The sequence below is a fragment of the Mizuhopecten yessoensis genome, unplaced genomic scaffold (genome assembly GCF_002113885.1).
Source record: "Mizuhopecten yessoensis strain PY_sf001 unplaced genomic scaffold, ASM211388v2 scaffold7833, whole genome shotgun sequence".
Classification (NCBI taxonomy): domain Eukaryota; kingdom Metazoa; phylum Mollusca; class Bivalvia; order Pectinida; family Pectinidae; genus Mizuhopecten; species Mizuhopecten yessoensis.
The window spans coordinates 720266-745351 of NW_018407245.1; the positions used below are offsets into that span (position 1 = coordinate 720266).

The 25086-nt window shown below is 38.5% G+C and overlaps 1 protein-coding gene across 1 annotated transcript; it reads right to left on the minus strand.

The window, feature by feature from the left end:
- Positions 1 to 15116: 15116 nt before the first annotated feature.
- LOC110454409 (neurensin-1-like) lies at positions 15117 to 24684 on the minus strand. Its single transcript, XM_021503895.1, has 2 exons — positions 24589 to 24684; positions 15117 to 16268 (listed from the first exon to the last, which is right to left on the minus strand). The coding sequence occupies exon 2, from the start codon at positions 16180 to 16182 to the stop codon at positions 15406 to 15408; it is 777 nt and encodes a 258-aa protein (XP_021359570.1). The 5' UTR covers positions 16183 to 16268; positions 24589 to 24684; the 3' UTR covers positions 15117 to 15405.
- Positions 24685 to 25086: the final 402 nt, after the last annotated feature.

Below are 25086 nucleotides of genomic sequence, written 5' to 3' on the forward strand. Positions count from 1 at the left end.
TTTCGTTTTTTGCACCTTACATAAATGTCTTAAAAGCCTCTTACATACCGCTGGCTTATACGACAAGGAGGTTTCAATTTTTCTTTTTTTTTTCCATCTACATAAATGTATAAAAAGCCTCTTACATAACACTGGCTTATACAACAAGGTGGTTTCAATGTTTTCATTTTTTCCACCTTACATAAATGTATAAAAAGCCTCTTACATAACACTGGCTTATACAACAAGCTGGCTGGGGTCATCTCAGGTGACTGTAGTTTTTGTTGTCCTAATGATAAATCTATCAGAAGTCCCTAACAATGGCTCTGGGGAAGAGCCCTTTAGGCTAGGATTAGGGTGCTCAGTTACACAACTAGAGTCCCTGCTTGTGTAACTGGCCCCACAGAGGTCAGGTGTGAGGCAACTCCATACATGACCTCTGACTCATTTCAATTCCCTGACACTATTTATTAAGTATAAAGAAAATTGAATGAATGGAATATTTATGAGAGAAGTGAAGGTGTTATGATCTTTGGTGTGGATATGCATGAGTGATTACGAGTGAAATACAACAAGTTGATTGATAATCAGGTTTGACAGGTGTTTCATAACCTTTCTTAGAAACCTATTACCCGTTATTGTTATAATGGACTCTCCCAGTATCTGTGTATGGTCAAATAATCTTGCTGAAAAGGGAGGATAGGTTATCAAGGATTTATGTTACTTGTATTTTGTTCCTTATTGTCGAAATGTCACCAAATTGAGTAAAGGTTATGTAATTATAAGATTTCAATTTGGTGGCATTTAATCTATAATTGAATAAAATTTTGTATATTTAGACCAAATAGTGGGATAATTTGTCCTTAAATAATTCTTCTTGAATTATTTAATCAGGTTTAAAATATGTGTATGCAATAAGGCCAATTACCAAAAGAATTGCCAGAATTCTTTGAAGAATATTGACAAAGTTGGCCTGCAGTGTATGCAATTTTTGTTTAATATTTATTAATTATGTACATTTGTATAAAGAAAATTTAGCTATATTTTACATCATTTTTTTAAAACGATATTCTAATAAATTTGTTGGATGTTTGATACCAATTTGGTGTTGCCAAAATAACCAACCTTTATTTCACATTTTATTTCTGGAGGTTTATATTTTATTTGAAAGGAGGAATCTTTTCATTTGTATTCATTTGTTGTTTAAGATATAATATGATAGCTTCTGTTTTATGTACACTATCGTGGAGAGTTAATTAAATATGTTATATTTTGTTTGAAAGCCTTCATTTAAATGGGAAAATGTTAAGTTTTTATAAACATTATGACCATTTTAAGAATTGATTATCGATGTTGAATTTTTTCAATAAGTGCATGATAACAAGAGTGCTTACAATCATTACAAACATTTGTATGAATTTTTTTCTTTCTGAGTTCAAATTTTCCGTCCTTATGTACTCCAGTAAATGTTATGTATATTTTCATTCCAGTAAGTAAAACTTTAAGCCATGAAACTGTGATATTTACTATTTATGCATTATTGAACACGTCAAAGATGACATAACTTCTATGAAGAAATAAAATCATGTTAAACTATGACATTTTCTTGTTTTGTTGAAATCCATGACCTGTAGCTTGTTTGATTGAAATCAATGACCTGTAGCTTGTTTGGTTGAAATCCATGACCTGGAGCTTGTTGGGTTGAAATCCATGACCTGTAGCTTGTTTGGTTGAAATCCATGACCTGGAGCTTGTTGGGTTGAAATCCATGACCTGTAGCTTGTTTGGTTGAGATACATGACCTGTAGCATGTTGGGTTGAAATCCATAACCTGTAGCTTGTTGGGTTGAAACCCATAACCTGTAGCTTGTTGGGTTGAAATCCATGACCTGTAGCTTGTTTGGTTGAAATACCTGACCTGTAGCATGTTGGGTTGAAATCCATGACCTGTAGCTTGTTTGATTGAAATCCATGACCTGTAGCTTGTTTGGTTGAAATACATGACCTGTAGCATGTTGGGTTGAAATCCATGACCTGTAGCTTGTTTGATTGAAATCCATGACCTGTAGCTTGTTTGGTTGAAATCCATGACCTGTAACTTATTGTGTTGAAGGGCAATCAAGTTTGTTTCAAACAACTGACCTTGACATACCTTGAAGGTCGTTAAAATGTATGTGTTAATAGACAATAAACCACCACTTTCACATACCTATATTATATGGTCTCTAATAAAAATATCGAAACATTGACCTTGACCCACTTTCAAGGTCATTTGGGTCAAATACGTAACAATCTTCGAACTGCTTCTTATAAATATCTATAAGGTCTGGGCTATAGTTTTTGCTTGTAACTTGCTTGTGTGAATGGCTATCTATTAACTTTAATTATTTTCATTTATCCACTTTCTAGGCCACAGTGTTAGAAATGTAATTCAAACGAGATCCATAAAGCATAGCGCTAGAACTGGATAAAGCATAGAGTAGTCCTAATTGCCCTGAAGCTAATTCCAGTAATTATGGTGTGTGGAAGCCGGCTAAATCCAATAATGAGGGAGAAATGGCTGAATCAACTTATAGCAGGGAGACCGGTTCTCATCTCTAATAATTGTAGGGAGGCCGAGTCACCAACTCTGGTGGGACAAAGACCTCTGGAGAGATGGTGTCAGCCACATGGACGGAGGCTGACTGCAATGTAAATTAAACAGGGGAGAGTGTTGACAGCAGAACCCGTAGGGAGTCATCAAACAACAGTGATAATTAGACCTTGTATTACTGGCGTGTGAACACAGGTTTTACTTGCGAAAATGATTCTCTGTACTATATATCACCAGAGACGTATATATAACGTCTCTGATATCACGGACTTATATTAAGATCTGTGTATATATGTACATGTACATTATATTTTCTAATATTATTGATGATAAAAAATCTACAAGTGAACTTGTTGGAATTTTTGTACAATGCCTGGTTATTCAAATCTAATGTATCTATATATAGTTTTATTATTGTTCAAAGTTTTTTTCTTTTTCGTCAGTGTAAAATTTAGATATGATTTTATGTCAGCGTTTTGTAATTTTTTTCACAACACTACCTCTGCTGTATTTCTGTGGTTAAAACAGATTATCTGAAACCCCGCACAATGCTTTCTGGGAAATTCCTTTATTCTAGGATGTGAGTACACGGTTACACAACTGGAGTCCCTGCTTATGTAACCCTACCAGGCCACTTCGATCCTTACATGACATCTGACCTTGAGCAGTCCGGAAGGAAGGTCAGATGTTATCTCAATGCCATACCATGAATGAAGTGATAACAAGATAATTACTACATATTAGGGTTTGGCGGATGTTTCGTAACATTTCCTAGAAGCCTGTTACCCATTTTCTGTTACAGTGGAATCTCCCAGTATTTGTATATGGCCGTGTAATCTTGCCTGGAAGGGTGATTAGGTCATCAGTAGTTTATGTAACTTTTCTTTTTCGAGGTGTTTATATCGTTTTTAAAAAGTTACGTAAATTACAAGATTCTGATTTTATGCTTACCAATTCCCAATGTATAAAAAAAGATACCGGTGTTCAATTTAAAATCGATTTATATGTCGTAAAATTATTTTTAATGGGTTATTAGATTTTCAATGAAATGAAATCATGCTTGTCCTTTTTTTATAAGTTATTGTTGTTAAACCATATATGCTGTACATGTAATTATCACATAGTGTGTCATAATTCTTTGATTAATTTTGACAACTTCGATCCAGAATGCATGCATAGACTATTTGTTTATTGTAATTTTGATAGTCGATCATTATGAACATTTCCTGAATAACAAAATATCTTGATGATGACAAAACTACCAATCTTTATATAATTGTTATCCCTTAATCTGTATTATCGTTTGAATCACACGTGCTGGACATACTAATAGGATATGGGTATATATACTTCTATTATAATACAACATTAAAATCTGGGTTTGATTTAGCATATTTTATTGCAAATAAACATATTTTGCAAACGAATCATCGGACACAAGTTTTATAAACGTATTTAAGTCCTCTTCGACAACAAGCATGGGATTAAAATACATATCACGCAACGTTAGAGCTTCTTCAATATACTTTTTAGGAATGCAAAAATATATGACAAGACAGAATGATAGTTAAGAGAGGGGACAAAGAGGAGAACGAGAAATAATTTTCGAAACCTATCCGACACTGCTACCAAGTTTTATTGCATAATATTATTTGTTTTTTCATTTTCTACTTAGACGGAGCTTGTGATATGCTGTTCACTATTCACACACCTTCAGCTTGTCTATTGTCCGTTTCATCCGGTTTCTGCTTGACATTCTTTCCTTGCTGTAAAAAAAACGTTTCCGCTGGCCCGTCTTCGTGGAAAATGCCCACCCGCATAGCATAACCCGGGTTTTCTCCGGGTACTCCAGTTTCCTCCCACATTAAGACCCCCTGCGTGCTAGTATCCGGCCGGAATGACGGGAGTGATTAAGATAAGTTGATTTTATAATCACACCATGTTAGCGTGTCATGCACCTGTAATTTGAATGCATGGACGTTTTCATTCATTTGTGTGATGGTCACTCATTTAGTTATGGTACAATATATTTTGTTAGCTATAACTATTCTATCAAACCCTTTGTTTTGTTTGAGTTGTTGATATTTGCTATCACATGATGATATAAAGCCTGCGTATTAACTAGGGTGAATCGTTGATTTATTACGAACATTGTTTTAAGTTTTCACGTGTTGCCTTTTAAAATGACGTATTGTGAAAAATGAATGTTTGCAAAAAGTGGTTACAATTTTTACAAACATGCACATATCAGTACTATTAACAAGATATCATTCTCCCGACCTTCTATACTCAGGGAAACGTTGCCCGTATTTTCATTTTGGTAGGTTAACCATGTATTCCGTGAATCTGTGATATTTACAATAATCGAAGATGTCCAAGATTACAGAACGTGTACGAAGAAATAAGATCATAACTGTAATGTTTCGTTGTTCTATTTGATATCCATTGTCTTTCATTCACCCTGAAGGCACCAGTTCCTATTTCTGTCTATCATGATTTTGAATGTACCGCTATGATCGACTCACTGTTAAATTTACCGTTAACAAACTGCGTATCTGTAGATATTTATTCATAAAAGGAAATTATTTCTCTCCCAGGTGGCTCACCAACTCGTTGACATGTTTATATTTTTTAGTACGTGTATGTCTAATAACCTAATGCTGCTTGTTACGTGTTTTACTACAAATAAATGGCAGATGGGTTACAAATATCCTTTCAAACCGTAGACACATTCTCTCGTCACACCATTACACAGACTCAGTCTCTGTGCTTGACAGAATACAGTCACTCAGAGCACAATGCCCGCAGAGTCTAAAACCGATTTGTTGTTCAGCAAATAAATGTTTTATCAAAATATCAATATCTTTTATTGAAACAAAGTGCATATCCGGAACATCACCTGGTTGATTCTCAGAAAGTTCGTAACCGTTCCAAAGTCAGCTGAAGGTCACCTGCATGCAGTTCGTCTGTAAAGTGCGTGGGCACACGACAGCTCAACAACGAACTTTTAACACAGAGCTTCTGTGTAAATTGCGTAACGTGTCGAGATCCATTAGCTTTATTAACCTTTGCCTAACATGTACCTTCCCGTGTCGTACCCATCTTGTGTTCCCAACGTAGTAACGGAGATAAAATAGCGAGGAGTGTCCACGAAGACTGGCATTTTCCTCACTGTATGCTGCGTTTTATGTTGTCGTGACTATGATTTAACAGCATTCACTTCACATTTGAAATAAAAACATGGTCAAAACAGCCGTGACGACAATTATATGACACTTCGGGACTGAACTATACTTGGACAGTCCCTGGAGAGGATTGGCGAGGATCCCTCTAAGTGTCCCGCCCTGACAAAGTGTACGGCATTTGCTGCATTGCGGAATCTTAAACGAGTGTACAAATACTTTTCATCAATACACGTTGATAAAAAGATAATAAGATAGCCAAACTCATTATGGCCATTGTCCCAGCCCTCGCAAAATGGTTGACATCATGCAGAGAACGAAAGTGAGCAAAACCCCTAGAGTATTGAGGATTGGTCGACTGGGCTTGACACGTTATTATAGTTAGTCTGCATTACGTTTACATAATTGTAGTTCGACTAATCTGATACATATTGTAGAGTATCACACCAAAATATCAAATGTAAGTAGCTGTGTTATGTATTTTCCTTTTTAGCTCAATCTATTTTTGTACAGCACTATCTACTTTTTTGACTGTGCTTTGGGAAACTTCGCAAGTGAACTAAATGGGTGATTAAATCCATCTCACTTATAAGCTGATTTCTATGGTACAGTACTTGTACCGAATTGTAAGCTATATATATATGATAAATCTAGTCATGAAAAGGTCATTATCAGGCGTACGTGCTTTCTTTCATAAAGATTTAAAAGATTTTACATCGTCTTCTCAGCAGTACATATAAGACCGAGTATGTTGGAAATCGATGGCTGCGAAAAGTATTTAGATATTTATGGTGCTATCTTATCCTGAAAGTCACGAACAGATCAACCTTTCTTGTCACGAACAGAGAAACCGTGTGTTTTCGTCAGGAACAATGTTGGGATGCCTCGATATTGACGTACACATGCCTTAAGGTATATACACCCGAGTAAGTGTTTCTAGAGAGTCTCTGGAGCAAACGCACGTGATCTGAAAGGCAGTTGTTGTTTGTCTTTAGAGTAAACACATCTTGATATTGGACCACGCCCACGTTTACCGTTAGCTTCCGTCACAGTAACTGGGCTATACCAGCAGATAGAGTTTTGAACACCTTGCGTGTTCGGGAAATGCCTCGATACTTACGTCGCTCGTGATGCGACATTGACGCTTTAATTGTGGTCGTGATGCTCTCGTGCACACGCACACCCCGTAATACTTTACAGTTCCCTCGTTAAGGGAAATTGTTGGTCTCATTCGAATGCTGCGCAGCCATGATTAAGTAATTTACATCAGCTGTGCGTTAGCCACTATTTCCAAAGGTCAGCACGCGTTCTGTTTATAATAACGATTTATGCATGATAGAGGTTGTAAGAATACGAATATTTCTGCCTCCTAATACGTTATTGTCCTCTTTGTACTGACGTCAGCTGATGACGTCACGTCTCGTTAATAATCCTTAAATGAAGTCATATTGTCAGTAGTGTCTTTCGTTAAGTTTTCCAGAATCCAGTTTATTGAACAATGATATGGGACGATGATGAATAATATTTGGAGAAAAAAAATCGACCTAACTTGCTAGAAAAAAAGAGTCTAAGACCCTTAACAACATATAGATATTTACATTTCAATACAAAATGAGGATTTCCGCAAAGCTGCCTTTAATTATGAGGTACTAATTATACTGGTCTTATGTCACCTTGTTTAAACCTCCTTTTGTGCGCTGAAGGTGTTCGTGTCCTGTTTTGCAGTTGGGCCGTGTTTTCAACGTCATCTTGTTTTCGTTTGGCCTATTTTTAATGAAACAGCACATTATTGCCACTGTTTCTCAAAATTGTTGGGGCTCGATTGCCAGATCGGACGTTGAAAGGTATGGGGTCTTCTACTCGACCACATGGGTTTTCTCCGATTACTCAGGTAACTCCAGGTACTCTGTGTTTCTCCTACAAAAGTATCCCCTCCCAGCTACCGTTCAGTCCAACAAAAGTTATAAATTGATTAATGTTGTTTTATAATTGCTGTAAAGTATATACAGTTTGTATTTATGTAGTCATTAAGACAATTCTAACTACAAATGGGTGGTAGGATTCGTGTGCCACTTTCTTAAAAGTATCATACTATGATGATTTGGAGAATTTCGGAACTCTGGACGACCATGTTAGCCACGCGACCAAATTCGCCCACAAAAGTACATTTACATTTTGAAGATCTTAAACATTACACAGTTTGGAAAAATCGCTTCAGAACTGAATATGAACCGAATCCTCGGTTAGTGTCACGTGATCTCACGGGGTATAACGGTGGTTTAATGTCACTTTTCTATGGCTGACCCTGTCATCTCGAGTGGACTGACCATTCATTCGTTCGTTTCTCGGTTGTTCGCCTGGCAATCCCGCCGTGATTGACGGGAAGTCGATACCGTCGTATAGCAGTATTGCCAGTCGCTGGAGCCCTTCGTTGACCAAAAGCAACAGGAACCGTGAAGTGTTATGTCGAGTTTTCGCTCAGTAAACAAGTAATCATGAAGTAATCAATATCATACTTGTTTGTTGATTGATTGTCAGCAACGGAACGGCGTGTTATAACACCGACTGTATGGTTACACGTGTTTACATAAAGGATTCGTACATGTTTAGCGTGTAAAGTTAATTTTATGATAACAAATATTTATGAAACATGGTCGTGTCGTGTTGACTTAAAGCACGTTTTATACTGCAGACATGTTCTGTTAAAAACGTTTGCAATGTGTTATGACTATTTACACATAAATGGGATGTTCCCAAGCCCGGTAATATACCTCCAAAATAAGATCAATGTTAATTGCAATCGTTTAATGCCTTACCTTCAATAAAACGTCTGTTTTTATTATTATATAATGAAAACCTTTGTATTATATATGATATAGTTTTTTCGAGTATAACTGATCCACTGGTAAGATTTTTGTATATACGAGTATATATAGCTGGCCCTGTGTATGTATAAGACTATTGCAAATGCGAGTATGGCAGGCCCTGTGTATGTATAAGACAATTGTATAAACGAGTATAGTTGGCCCTCTGTAGTTATAAGACTATTGTATATACGAGTATAGTTGGCCCTCTGTATGAATAAGACAATTGTATAAACGAGTATAGCTGGCCCTATGTATGTATAAGACTATTGTATGTATAAGACTATTGTATATACGAGTATAGCTGGCCCTCTGTATGTATAAGATTTTTGTATGTATAAGTCAATTGTATATACGAGTATAGCTGGTAATGTGTATGTATAATATTATTATATATACGCGTATTCCTGGCCCTCCGATGTATACGATTATTGTGTGTACGAGTATAGCTGGCCCTCCGTATGTATATGATTATTATATATACGAGTATAGCTGGCCCTATGTATGCATAAGACTATTGTATGTATAAGACTATTGTATATACGAGTATAGTTGGCCCTCTGTGTGAATAAGACAATTGTATTTACGAGTATAGCTGACCATGTATATGTATAATATTATTATATATACGCGTATTGCTGGCCCTCCGATGTATACGTTTTTATTGTATATACGCGTATAGCTGGCCCTCTGTATGTATGTGATTATTGTATATACGAGTATAGCTGGCGCTCTGTATGTATATGATTATTGTATATACGCGTATAGCTGGCCCTCTGTATGTATGTGATTATTGTATATACGAGTATACCTTTTCCTATGCATGTATATGATTATTGTATATACGCGTATAGCTGGCCCTCTGTATGTATACGATTATTGTATGTATGAGACAATTGTATATACGAGTATAGCTGGCACTATGTATGTATATGATTATTGTATATACGAGTATAGCTGGCCCTCTGTATGTATACGATTATTGTATGTATAAGACAATTGTATATACGAGTATAGTTGGCCCTCTGTATGAATAAGACAATTGTATTTACGAGTATAGCTGACCATGTATATGTATAATATTATTATATATACGCGTATTCCTGGCCCTCCGATGTATACGATTATTGTGTGTACGAGTATAGCTGGCCCTCTGTATATATATGATTATTGTATATACGGGTATAGCTGGCCCTCTGTATGTATACGTTTTTATTGTATATACGAGTATAGCTGGCCCTCTGTATATATATGATTATTGTATATACGGGTATAGCTGGCCCTATGTATGTTTTTGATTATTGTATATACGAGGATAGCTGGTCCTGTGTATGTATATGATTATTGTATACACGAGTATAGCTGGCCCTCTGGATGTATATGATTATTGTATATACGGGTATAGCTGGCCCTCTGTATGTATATGATTATTGTATATACGAGTATAGCTGGCCCTATGTATGTATATGCTTATTGTGTTTACGAGTATAGCTGACCCTCCGTATGTATATGATTATTATATATACGAGTATAGCTGGCCCTGTGTATGTATATGATTATTGTGTTTACGAGTATAGCTGGCCCTCCGTATGTATATGATTATTATATATACGAGTATAGCTGGCCCTCTATATGTATATGATTATTGTATATACGAGTATAGCTGGCCCTCTGTATGTATATGATTATTGTATATACGAGTATAGCTGGCCCTATGTATGTATATGATTATTGTATATACGAGTATAGCTGGCCCTCTGTATGTATATGATTATTGTATATACGAGTATAGCTGGCCCTCTGTATGTATATGATTATTGTATATACGAGTATAGCTGGCCCTATGTATGTTTTTGATTATTGTATATACGAGTATAGCTGGCCCTATGTATGTATATGATTAATGTGTTTACGAGTATAGCTGGCCCTCCGTATGTATATGATTATTGTATACACGAGTATAGCCGGCCCTCTGAGTTTATCTGACCCTTTGTGTGTATAAGATTATTGATTATACGGGTGGAGCTGGCCCTATGTATGTATAAAATGATTGTATATAGGTTAAGATATGTATATATATAAAGTTCGATATCCAGTGGAACCTTATTAAACTGCCACAATTTATCCGAAACATGGGTTGGCGTTACAAAGGATGTTTGCGACGAATTGAGGGAAGTTGGCGGTAGGGGAGGTGGCAAATGTTATGAGAGGCATTATATCGAGGTTTTTCTGATACTATGTGTCACGTGACGTGCTTGTTCGATTAATGAACTTGCAGTACGTGTACTGTAAATTAATGATACCATCTATATACATTGTTATTCCTTCGTCAGTGCTGACGCAGTTTTTATCTTCACTACGACGATCGATTAACCATCAGGGAAATTAGTCTTCTTTCCGGGAAATGTCTATATTGGTTCACATAAGGAAACGGACTTATTGGTTAATTCCGGGAGAAGGTCTGTAGCTCTGTACCGGGTTATTCCAGGAAACGGCCTGCTCTGCCTCAAACATAAAATGTTCTTTATTAGTTCACACAAGAAAATGACCTGTTTTTGTTCACATAAGGAATCGGTCTGTATTTCAATGCTAGGAAACTGTTCGTAAATAAAAAGAAACGGTCTTCATTGGTTCACGCAAGAAAGCTCTCTGTATTGATTCACGTAAGGAAAGATCCTGTTTTGGTTGATATAAAAAGCAGTTTGTATTTTATTACCAAGTCTTAAGACATATTGGAATACATGGTTTTTTTCTAATCCACTGTTTGTGTCTACTTGAAGCGTGGTAAATCTTACGGTAGAATGGCGTTTCCGGCTTTAAAACAGAAAGGGACGATATGACGGTTGTCATAAGCCTTTGATCATCGCGTTATTCACGTGTGACATCCTTTGATTATATATACCCAGTGTTTATTTCATCAAAGTGACAACAGGGCGTTTCTAGGAGGCAAAAGATTGCGCATACCTCATCTGGAAGTGTACTCAAGACATCAGCAGATTTTATATTTGCAAAGAATTTGTCGTGATTTCTCTTTAAACATTCTTTCAAACCGTTCACAACCTTCAGGGGCAATATAACACACCATCGATTCACACCCTGTGTTCCTCGTTGATGCAGCGCCGTCACTTTGGTCTCCTGTAATTGAAGGTCTGGTGTACAGCACGCGTAATTAGGTGTTCTGACCTGTCTTGTAGCCAATTAGCTAACTATGAAATAACGGAATAGTTCAGCGTTCATCTGTTTATGTTCTGTATTGTAATCGTGCGCCCAGTACCTACTCGACATACAAATTAACATGTGCGCCCAGTAACTACTCGATATACAGATTAGCCAGTGCGCCCAGTAACTACTCGACATACAAATTAACCAGTGCGCCCATTAACTACTCGACATACACATTAACCAGTGTGCCCAGTAACTACTCGATATACAGATTAGCCAGTGCGCCCAGTAACTACTCGATATACAAATTGACCAGTGCGCCCATTAACTACTCGACATAAACATTAACCAGTGTGCCCAGTAACTACTTGATATACAAATTGACCAGTGCGCCCAGTAACTACTCGATATACAAATTGACCAGTGCGCCCATTAACTACTCGACATACAAATTAACATGTGCGCCCAGTAACTACTCGACATACAAATTAACCAGTGCGCCCAGTAACTACGCGATATACAGATTAGCCAGTGCGCCCAGTAACTACTCGATATACAGATTAGCCAGTGCGCCCAGTAACTACTCGATATACAAATTGACCAGTGCGCCCATTAACTACTCGACATACAAATTAACCAGTGCGTCAATTAACTACTCGACATACACATTAACCAGTGTGCCCAGTAACTACTCGATATACAAATTGACCAGTGCGCCCATTAACTACTCGACATACAAATTAACCAGTGCGCCCAGTACCTACTCGACATAAAATTAACCAGTGCGCCCAATAACTACTCGAAAATATAAGTTAACCAGTGCGCCCAGTAACTACCGGGCATATATAGTATCTCGCTCGCCAAATCACCCAACACATCCATCATTCTCGAAATTCCACGGGTTACGCTCACGAGGACCTGATAATTTGTAACAGCTTTATTTGGACCTAAACTAAGGTGATTGCTTTTGATGCAAGAAAGTTAGGTGGAGTCGATTTCTCGTAAACATCATCATATGGCGTGGCATTTTTACCGAAACTTGATCTAAACCCCTAAATCGTGTAAACTTACTCTGAACACCTTAGCTTAGGTCCTAATATAGCTGTAACAAATTATCAAGTCCCTGTGGCCTAAGGGTTTTAATTTGATCAAACTCCAATATAAATTCTGTTTAAATATTCTTAAACGCTAAGATGGTCTGTTATGAAAACCTCGCGGTCCCAATTTGAACAAATCGAATTGTAAATCCGATGACACGCTTCATAACACCCAAAGCACTATGGCAAGTCGAATCGGATATAAACGAATGTCCATGATTACTGCTGTTTAAATATCGATCTCGTATAAGCGGTGTTATGTGTTTGTGGTATATGTATTGATTGAACTCAAATGTATATTCCTAGATTGCTAGATATGGACTATCGTACCAAAAACGTCAATAACGCAATTTAGGAGGAAGATTGATTTTGAAAAATGTACTTCGATACCCACTTCAATATAAACGTATGTTAGTTACAACTTTGCAGTCATGTTATTTTGGTAGAGAAGTTATATTTCTATTCTAAAATCAATTTAACAACTTCATGAGTGAAAATTTAAAATGAAGTTAAGAGCAAGGAGGAGTGCGTTCTAACAAAAGGATGACCATTTTTAACAGAACCTCAGCTAGGGTTCCCTGTTATCGGCAGTCTGCAAAAAACATAAACTGGAATTTTTTGATTTTTTTTTTCAAATTCAGAAACAAATGAATGTATCCTTTCTTCTAAAACGGTGATTTGTCGTACTTTTTTTTCTCCCTAAAATGTTATAAGACATTTTTTTGCAACACTTTTTAATTGGTGAGATTTTACTTGAAATATATTAAAGCTTAATTAATGAATTATTTTGAAATTAGACTTCATTGATTTTCGGTATCTTATTGTTATGAATTTAAGGACGTGTAAAATACGAAGTAAAGCTTTTCAGTCTGTGTATGGATAAAGGGAATTTGTAATGAAACATCAAGGGAGCAGGGTTCTACCTATGCCTTAGTCTCGTTCAACCAGACTTCTGTTGTCTGCGCAAGCTACGCCGAGCAGAGACTTCTGTCGCAAATGTCAAAATAAATGTTGCGAGATACTCTTAATTTAAATGCAACTTTAGTGAAATCAGAAGTGACTAGAATGTTATTTATCTCCATATTTTGATATTCTTGAATTACAAAGTGATCAAGCTGATAAACACCATAGATATAACCAACCAACAAACCATCCCTGCCTTCGACAACCTCAATACGAGGGAAAACTAAAGAAACTGGGAAAAAATCGGTACAAGACCAACATTAGGGGACATGCTTTTAAAAATAGAATTGGAAATATTTGGAATCAACTCTCTACAGTTGTGGTAGATTCCCCAACCTTAAATGTTTTAAAATCTAGACTCAATAAGCATTGGGTCACACATCCAATCAAGTTTTTACCATCGTGCTACCAATATATAATATTAAGTTGTATACGCGTCCTCTGCGCAACCTGTAAATAAGTGAATAACTATGAAGAAACGTCAACAGAAGCAATGAAGTATGCTGACGAAGACGTCGACCACCATGAACCATGAACCAAGCGTCTGGTTGAAAGAGACTACCTATGCCACGGAATGAAATGTTTATAAAAATCAACGAAAAAAGTGTATCCAGAGAGACAGGAATGTGGCAATATTTGTAACATGTTTACCAATAGATCTTTCGCTTCTTTATGCTTAAATATACTTTTTATAAGTGATTTTGTTTTAATTTTGTTATCGCCTGGTCGCTTTCGCGTATCCCGGTTGAAACGGTTCAGGTGGCACAGCTATATTCTGCGATAAACGAACGCACTTGGACCGCAACTGTGCCGAACTTACAGACAGAGCTAACACAATTTCGGAATTTGTGACAAATAAATAACAATATATTACATAACATATCCTCAAATATACATGCGCATCGACATTTTTTATGCAGAAATCATGCATAATCGCGACAGTCAGCATTTCAGTTTTGGTCAGGCATGTCTTGACCCCTCGATACGAACGTGCCGAATTCTCTAGGGGCCAGCATTGGTTAAAATTTGAGCCTGCTAGTTGACGGTTGAACCGAATACGCGAAAGGGCGTCTAATATCAATGGGGCAAGGTGCTTGTAAAGAATTAAGAATTTTAGTTGCAAATGAACCAGGTATAAAATGAAATCCGGAAAAAGTGTACACGGATGCTTAAGTTAACTGACAAAGCCAATGTATTTTAACATGATCGCATTAATTCTTCACGTTCTTCTATTAGAAAAGAAAACACAAAAAGAAATGAAAACAAAGACATTTTTTTCAATTGCAATCTGTACTAATATGCATCGCTAGTTAGACATCTGGTGACGATGGAATAACATAAAGCATGTGACATCGGAAACCATACCTTTCAGAATTCTGACGTCCATCAGTTCTACATACAATCCATGTTATGTCACGTCTGCTAGACATTTCTTCACTTTATTCCAACTGCTAACTCGGAATATTTTGATAGATTTTGACAAACTTTGAACAGCTCAATTCAATCGCACCATTTACATTAATGAAGTTTTAAAACATTTCATCCTTGTTTCGTAAAAATATATTTCAATCTTTAACTTGTACGGCGTCATCTTGTACCGGGGGTTGATGGAATGTGACCTTCCCGGGGGCGGGCTGGACATTCTTGAGTTTGGATGTGGCCGGGATCGTCATTTCGATGGGACTCTTGGGCCCCGGTTCCTCACCGAGGTTCACTCGAATGGCGTCATCGCAATCGTCATCACAGGAGCAACGACTTGCCAGGATGCTGGGTAGAAGTAGGGCCGAGGCCAGCAGAACCCCTCCGGTACAGAACAGTATCAACCCCACCAGCTTGCACAGGTCCAGCATAGCGTTGTATGATATAGCTCTGTGATCCACCATTGCCACATTTTCGCCGTGGATCAGTTTCCGTATGATGGGTTTCTGTGGCACGAAATAGCCTACGAGTATACCTATCATCCCGAACAGAAGAAGGTTGACCCCACACCAAATACAAACCTTCAACCATATCGGTGGGCACCGTCGACGGCGTCTGGCTGAGGGGTTCAGTAACAATCGGATGTCATCGTCTTCCTCGTAAATCTGGGGATCCTTGTAGACATGGTTGTCATAGAACTCATGCAGATATGATTTCACTCCGAAGTAATCCGGACAAACGTGTCTGCGTTTCGGGTTGCTTGGATCTGAGTACTGCTTACTTCCCTTTTTGCTTCCAGTTGCGCTACCACCAGATTTATCTAAAAGCTCATGCTTTTCCTCCGCATGGCTTGCGGAAGTTGTGTTTGCGACTTCCGGGTTTTGTACTTTTGTTTGTTCCGATATTTGAACGTTTTCGGACATGACACTCCTCCTCTCCGGAAAGAATAGATACTCCACGTCCAGTCAGCACCACAAGGCGCTAACTATGGAACGAGATATTCCATTACCTGAAACGAGATTATTCAATGTGAAATTTGTTATGTGGTAATTGTGAAATACATGGGAACTCTCAAAGACAAAACAAGTCATCGCTGTTACGTCAATGTCACCCATCTGATGTATATCGTGAATCCGCTAAATGCTAAGCTAATTGACACGTGAGCATCACATCTGCCTGGTGTATCACGCAAACACACCTATCGATTTTGGACTACCATGGAAAAGTGTTGGAACCACGCCTACGCGCTGACATCCATTTCGTTTATCAAAACATGTTCTCCGCTGCCTGCCTTACAAACAAATGTTAGCCCACAAATTCTATGGATTTTTACCGCGAACAAAATTGTAGCAGAAATTTGATGTTGTTAATGATCGGAAAAGTATATTATTTGCTCTCTCGAGTTTACATTGGTCGGTTCCCTCGTGGTCGACAGGTAATCAGATATCATGACGTCAGTCGTCCTTATATTTATCAATGGGATTGTCCGCGCGTTCTGTTGTTCACGAGCCTGATGTAACTAATGTACGTCACAGGACGTGAGGAACAAAGCGTTGTCTCCATTAAAGTTTGATATATGACACATAAACGTCAAAACAATTTTCGGTAGAAATAAGATTTTTTATGATAATGCAGGAATGCATTAGTTGTAATGATAGCAAAGTCATTTAAATCCCTTTGTTTATTTCTGCATACTACCCATAAGACTAGTGTTGGTACCCGATCATTACCGAATATGACTGTATACAGGAAAGAGTTTCCGAACACTGGTGTCTGGGCTATTTTAAGACACAATACACATTGAGTGACCTTTCCGGATGTTTAGTGATTGTCATCAGACGTCACTGGGGGTATAAACAACAAGAAGGATGGAAAGCTCGGCTAATAAGTTCTTGCTATCACTGCAGTGAAACCAAAGCCCGCGTGTCTCTGTTCGGTTAAACGAGACAACAGCTTTGGTCTATGTTCCCAGCTTTCCATACTTTCTAGCATAGATACACTTTTCGTGGGGGTGGTATTTTGTTGAGTGTTGACCCCTTCTAGCCCCCAAACACACAAGGAAAGGTTTCAAAATGCCAAATTTGTCTTGATAGGTGTTGACAACATATGTATGATACCGTTGTTTAATATAAAGGCGATACAATTTTCGGCTTTTTCCGAAAGCGCCAATCAAACAGTTTTGATAGTGGACCTATTGACCCAAGGGCCGCTAACCCTTCAAATGCTCTACCACTGTCATATATCTCTCCTAGTGTTATTTAGCTGTCCTTGTGTGTCATATACCTCTCCTAGAGTCATATAGCTGTCCTTGTGTGGTTATATAACTGTCCTTGTTTGTAATATACCTCTCCTAGTGTAATAAAGCTGTCCTTGTGGATCATATACCTCGCCTAGTGTTATATAGCTGTCCTTGTGTGTCGTATACCTCTCCTAGTGTTATATAACTGTCCTTGTGTGTAATATACCTCTCCTAGTGTAATATTGCTGTCTTTGTGGATCATATACCTCTCCTAGTATGATATAGCTGTCCTTGTGGGTCATATACCTCTCCTAGTGTTATATAACTGTCCTTGTGTGTAATATACCTCTCCTAGTGTTATATAACTGTCCTTGTGTGTCATATACCCCTCCTAGAGTCATATAGCTGTCATTGTGTGTCATATTCATCTCCTAGTGTCATATAGCTGTCGTTGTGTGTCATATACCTCTCCTAGAGTCATATTAGTGTCATATAGCTGTCCTTGTGGATCATATGCCTCTCCTAGTGTTATATAGCTGTCCTTGTGTGTCATATACCTCTCCTAGTGTCATATAGCTGTCATTGTGTGTCATATTCCTCTCCTAGTGTCATATAGCTGTCTTTGTGTGTCATATACCTCTCCTAGTGTCTTATAGCTGTCCTTGTGTGTCATATACCTCTCCTTGTGTCATATAGCTGTCCTTGTGTGTCTTATACCTCTCCTAGCGTCATATAGCTGTCCTTGTGGATCATATACCTCTCATAGTGTTATATAGCTGTCCTTGTCTGTCATATACCTCTCCTAGTGTTATATAGATGTCCTTGTGTGTCATATACCTCTCCTTGTGTCATATAGCTGTCCTTTTGTGTCTTATACCTCTCCTAGCGTCATATAGGTGTCCTTGTGGATCATATACCTCTCTTAGTGTTATATAGCTGTCCTTGTGTTTCATATACCTCTCCTAGTGTTATATAGCTGTCCTTGTCTGTCATATACCTCTCCTAGTGTTATATAGCTGTCCTTGTGGGTAATATACCTTTCCTAGTGTCATATAGCTATCCTTGTGGGTCATATACCTCTCCTAGTGTTATATAGCTGTCCTTGTGGGTAATATACCTTTCCTAGTGTCATATAGCTGTCCTTGTGTGTCATATACCTCTCCTAGTGTTATATACCTCTCCTAGTGTCATATAACTGTCCTTGTGGGTCATATACCTCTCCTAGTGTCATATAGCTGTCCTTGTGGGTCATATACCTCTCCTAGTGTCGTATAGCTGTCCTTGTGGATCATATACCTCTCCTAGTGTTATATAGCTGTCCTTGTGGGTCATATACCTCTCCTAGTTTCGTATAGCTGTCCTTGTGGATCATATACCTCTCCTAGTGTTATATAGCTGTCCTTGTGTGTCATATACCTCTCCTAGTGTAATATAGCTGTTTTTGTGGGTCATATACCTCTCCTAGTGTCATATAGTTGTCCTTGTGGGTCATATACCTCTGATAGTGTTATATAGCTGTCCTTGTGGGTAATATACCTCTCCTAGTGTAATATAGCTGTCCTTGTGGATCATATACCTCTCCTAGTGTCATATAGCTGTCCTTGTGTGCCATATACCTCTCCTAGTGTTATATAGCTGTCCTTGTGGGTCATATACCTCTCCTAGTGTTATATAGCTGTCCTTGTGGGCCATATACCTCTTCTAGTGTAATATAGCTGTCATTGTGGGTAATATACCTCTCCTAGTGTCATATAGCTGTCCTTGTGTGTCATATACCTCTCCTAGTGTTATATACCTCTCCTAGTGTTATATAGCTGTCCTTGTGATTCATATACCTCTCCTAGTGTTATATAGCTGTCCTTGTGATTCATATACCTCTCCTAGTGTTATATAGCTGTCCTTGTGGATCATATACCTCTCCTAGTGTAATATAGCTGTCCTTGTGGGTCATATACCTCTCCTAGTGTCATATAGCTGTCCTTGTGGGTAAAATACCTCTCCTAGTGTCATATAGCTGTCCTTGTGGGTCATATACCTCTCCTAGTGTTATACAGCTGTCCTTGTGGATCATATGCCTCTCCTAGTGTCATATAGCTGTCATTGTTGGTCATATACCTCTCCTAGTGTTATATAGCTGTCATTGTTGGTCATATACCTCTCCTAGTGTCATATAGCTGTCCTTGTGGTATAGACCTCTCTTAGTGTGATATAGCTGTCCTTGTGGGTAAAATACCTCTCCTAGAGTCATATAGCTGTCCTTGTGTGTCATATACCTCTCCTAGTGTTATATAGCTGTCCTTGTGGGTCATATACCTCTATTAGAGTGATATAGCTGTCCTTGTGTCATATAGCGGTCCTAGTGTCATAAAGCTTACGTGGTGTCATATGGTTGTCATAGTGTCATATACCTCTCCTAATGTCATATAGTTGTCCTTGTGTCATATAGCTAATGAAGTGTCATATAACTAACCTATTGTCATATAACTATTATAGTGTCATATATAGTTGACCTAGTGTCTTAAAGTCACACTAGTGTCATATTGCTGTCCTTGTGTCATATAGCTGTCCTAGTGTCATATGCCCCTCTTAATGCCGTATAGCCAACGTAGTGTCATTTAGCTGTTCTTGTGTCATATAGATGTCCAACTACCATATATCTTAACCACTTTTACATGCCTCTCCTAGTGTCATATAACAATCCTTGTGTCAAATATATCTCCTAGTGTAATGAAGCTGTCCTGGTGTCATTTACCCCTCCTAGTGTCAACTGCCTCTCCTATAGTCATTTAAGCCACCCTTGTTTTATAGAGCTCTCCTGGTGTCATATATCTGTCCTAATGTGATACAGCTGTCTTCGTGCAATATAGCTCTTTAACTGTCATCTATAACTCTCCTGTCATGTTGTCATATAGCTCTTCTAATGCAATATAGCTGACCTAGTGTCACATACATCTCCTTTTGTCATATAGCTGTCTTAATGTCACATAGCTCGACATTACGTTTCTCATAGTGTCGCAGGGCTCCCCTGGTGTCATATCTGCCCAGGTGTCCATGGCGTTCCCATTCCCATCTCAATTTCTCAGTGTCAAATAGCTCTCAAAGTGTTCTCATGTGTTCTTTGTCAGGTTCTTCAATGTCGTTTGTGTTGCTTTAAGGAGGTTCTAGCGATTGAAGTCTGGGTTGATGTGGCCATAAACATTTTAGGGATGTGTCTAACTTCCCTCCTAGTGTCATATAGCGCGATGTGTCTTACTGTCATACTAGTGTCATATAGCGCTATGTGTCTTACTGCCTTCCTAGTGTCATATACATGTCTGTGTCTTACTGCCCTCCTAGTGTCATATACCTGTCTGTGTCTTACTGCCCTCCTAGTGTCATATACCTGTCTGTGTCTTACTGCCCTCCTATTGTCATATACCTGTCTGTGTCTTACTGTCCTCCTAGTGTCATATACATGGCTGTGTCTCACTGCCCTCCTATTGTCATATACCTGTCTGTGTCTTACTGCCCTCCTACTGTCATACACCTGTCTGTGTCTTACTGCCCTCCTATTGTCAAACACCTGCCTGTGTCTTACTGCCCTCCTACTGTCATACACCTGTTTGTGTCTTACTGCCTTCCTAGTGTCATATACCTGGCTGTGTCTTACTGCCCTCCTAGTGTCATATACCTGGCTGTGTCTCACTGCCCTCCTAGTGTCGTATACCTGTATGTGTCTTACTGTCCTCCTAGTGTCATATACCTGTCTGTGTCTCACTGTCCTCCTACTGTCATAAACCTGTCTGTGTCTAACTGTCATCCTAGTGTCATATACCTGTATGTGTCTTACTGTCCTCCTAGTTTCATATACCTGTCTGTGTGTTACTGCCCTCCTAGTGTCATATACCTGTCTGTGTCTTACTGCCCTCCTAGTGTCATATACCTGTCTGTGTGTTACCGCCCTCCTAGTGTCATATACCTGTCTGTGTCTCACTGTCCTCCTACTGTCATAAACCTGTCTGTGTCTAACTGTCCTCCTAGTGTCATATACCTGTATGTGTCTTACTGTCCTCCTAGTTTCATATACCTGTCTGTGTGTTACTGCCCTCCTAGTGTCATATACCTGTCTGTGTCTTACTGCCCTCCTAGTGTCATACACATGGCTGTGTCTTACTGCCCTCCTAGTGTCATATACATGGCTGTGTCTTACTGCCCTCCTGGTGTCATATACTTGTCTGTGTCTTACTGCCCTCCTAGTGTCATATATCTGTCTATGTCTTACTGCCCTCCTCGTGTCATATACCTGTCTATGTCTCACTGCCCTCCAAGTGTCATATACCTGTCTGTGTCTTACTGCCCTCCTAGTGTCATCTACATGTCTGTGTCTTACTGTCCTCCTAGTTTCATATACCTGTCTGTGCCTTACTGCCCTCCTACTGTCATACATCTTAGTGTCATATATAGTTGACCTAGTGTCTTAAAGTCACACTAGTGTCATATTGCTGTCCTTGTGTCATATAGCTGTCCTTGTGGGTCATATACCTCTCCTAGTGTTATATAGCCGTCCTTGTTGGTCATATACCTCTTCCAGTGTTATATAGCTGTCTTTGTTGGTCATATACCTCTCCTAGTGTCATATAACTGTCTCTGTGTTACTGCCCTCCTAGTGTCATATACCTGTCTGTGTCGTACTGCCCTCCCAGTGTCATATATCTGTCTATGTCTTACTGCCCTCCTCGTGTCATATACCTGCCTATGTGTCACTGCCTTCCTACTGTCATATACCTGTCTGTGTCTTACTGCCTTCCTAGTGTCATATACCTGTCTGTGTCTTACTGCCCTCCTAGTGTCATATATCTGTGTCTTACTGCCCTCCTACTGTCATACACCTGTCTATGTCTCACTGCCCTACTGTCATATACCTGTCTGTGCCTTACTGCCCTCCTAGCGTCATATACATGGCTGTGTCTTACTGCCCTCCTACTGTCATACATCTGTCTGTGTCTTACTGCCCTCCTAGTGTCATATACCTGTCTGTGTCTTACTGCCCTCCTACTGTCATATATCTGTCTGTGTCTTACTGCCCTCCTAGTGTCATATACATGGCTGTGTCTTACTGTCCTCCTACTGTCATATATCTGTCTGTGTCTTACTGCCCTCCTAGTGTCATATACCTGTCTGTGTCTTACTACCCTCCTAGTGTCAAACACCTGCCTTTGTCTTACTGCCCTCCTAGTGTCATATACCTGTCTGTGTCTTACTGTCCTCCTAGTGTCATATACATGGCTGTGTCTTACTGCCCTCCTAGTGTCATATTCCTGTCTGTGTGTTACTGTCCTCCTAGTGCCATATAGCGCTATTTGTATTACGGTCCTCCTAGTGTCATATACCTGTCTGTGTCTTACTACCCTCCTAGTGTCAAACACCTGCCTTTGTCTTACTGCCCTCCTAGTGTCATATCCCTGTCTGTGTCTTACTGATTCTAATGTCAGATACGCGTTTGTGTTTTTTAATTATTATTTTTTATTTATACCTGTATGTGTCTTACTGTCCTCCTAGTGTCATATACCTTTCTGTGTCTTACTGTCCTCCTAGTGTCATATACCTTTCTGTGTCTTACTGTCCTCCTAGTGTCATATACCTTTCTGTGTCTTACTGTCCTCCTAGTGTCATATACATGGCTGTGTCTTACTGCCCTCCTAGTGTCATATATCTGTCTGTGTCTGACTGCCCTCCTAGTGTCATATACCTGTCTGTGTCTCACTGCCCTCCTATTGTCATATACCTGTCTGTGTCTTACTGTCCTCCTAGTGTCATATACCTTTCTGTGTCTTACTGTCCTCCTAGTGTCATATACCTGTCTGTCCCTTACTGTCCTCCTAGTGTCATATACCTGTCTGCTATTGTCATATATCTGTCTGTGTCTTACTGCCCTCCTAGTGTCATATACCTGTCTGTGTCTTACTCCCCTCCTAGTGTCATATATATGTCTGTGTCTTACTACCCTCCTAGTGTCATATACATGTCTGTGTCTTACTGTCATCCTAGTGTCATATACCTGTCTGTGTCTTACTACCCTCCTAGTGTCATATACCTGTCTGTGTCTTACTGATTCTAATGTCAGATACGCGTTTGTGTTTTTTAATTATTATTTTTTATTTTGTTTTAGTGCCTATATGCTATGTATCAATGACAGAAGTTTCAATATGAAAATATGAACAAAAGATTGTTTATAGTAATGTAACAGCGTATGTATATATTATATACAGGTTACTGAGACATGTAAGGGTACATTCAATACAAAAACTAATCTATAAGATTTGTATATTGTACATTTTATCTTATTCATGTTTCCTTTTGAATCATCTAAATTTACAGTCATCAATATTAACTACTTTGCAGACATATGTATATTTCATCAACATTGTTTTAAGGGAGAAGGCGAACTTTAAGTTTTATAACTTGTGACTAATCCCTTTTGTATTTTTGCAAATAAAATATGTTTAAAACAAAATCTGCCCTCATAGTGTCATTTTTCTGTATGTGTCTTACTACTCTCCTACTGTCGTATATCTGTCTTCCTGACTTTCTTATATCAAATGTCTCGACATTAGCCTTATTTTGTCTGAACTTGTCGATTTTATTGTATTATTTGTCGGTTGCATATATTACCTAATACATATTATATAACTCCCGGAGTGAATACACCAAAATAAATATAATATTTTATCTTCAAAGACATACACTACAGACAAATGGTTCAGCAGCACAATTTAAAATGATGCTATTGGCGAGATACAGTAACACAAGATGGAAGTTTCTTATATTACACCAAAAGAGACACAGAAAACACATTATAGTCTGTATAACATCACACGAACATTCTGACATCATCAAATTACGGTAGCAGTCCATGGTTGTGCCAAAACATTTCGATATTCGATTTTGCTTGAAATGCGTGGGAAGTTTTTGTTTGTAATAAATCTGATGCTAATGAACTATTCGTCACAGAAATCAATTCACACGCTAGAAAAAAATTGTCATGTAGCGAAATTGTATAAAACATACACACAGATGTGAAATATTTGACCAGAAATAGATATTTACTTACATGAGTAGGTAAAACATCTGATCCTCAGAAGACACGCTCTATCTCGTGTCGGCCATGTTGGTTATGATTGAGCTGCTGAGGCTGAGTATTGGTATTACTGGCGGGAAAAGAAGATCGATATTCCTGGGAGGTTAAGTTCGATATCACTGGCTTCGTCGTGGATAGCCTTGGGCCTTGCTTTGTTTATTTGGGGAGCTTCGACAGAGCAAGAGGCTAGCGTGTTTCAGATGTGGCGTGAAATCAGATACAAGCTAGGCGTTGGCTAGTGTCAAATGCGGCGTGAATGAAGCAAAATATGTATAGCATTACGGACAGCTATTAATATAAAAGAAATGATAGATAAACATTCATTAGTCAGAGTTGAAACAAGGTTGTTTTTTTTATCAAAAGGCTCTACATTTAATTTGATGTTATATAAGACCTACTGTTACTGCGAGTGCGATTCACTGATGACGTTGTTTTTGGTTATGTTCCATACCAAATAAATCCATATTTTCC

Excerpts from the sequence above, each read along its gene's own strand:
- LOC110454409 (XM_021503895.1), bottom strand. The coding sequence starts at position 16,182 with ATGTCCGAAAACGTTCAAATATCGGAACAAACAAAAGTACAAAACCCG.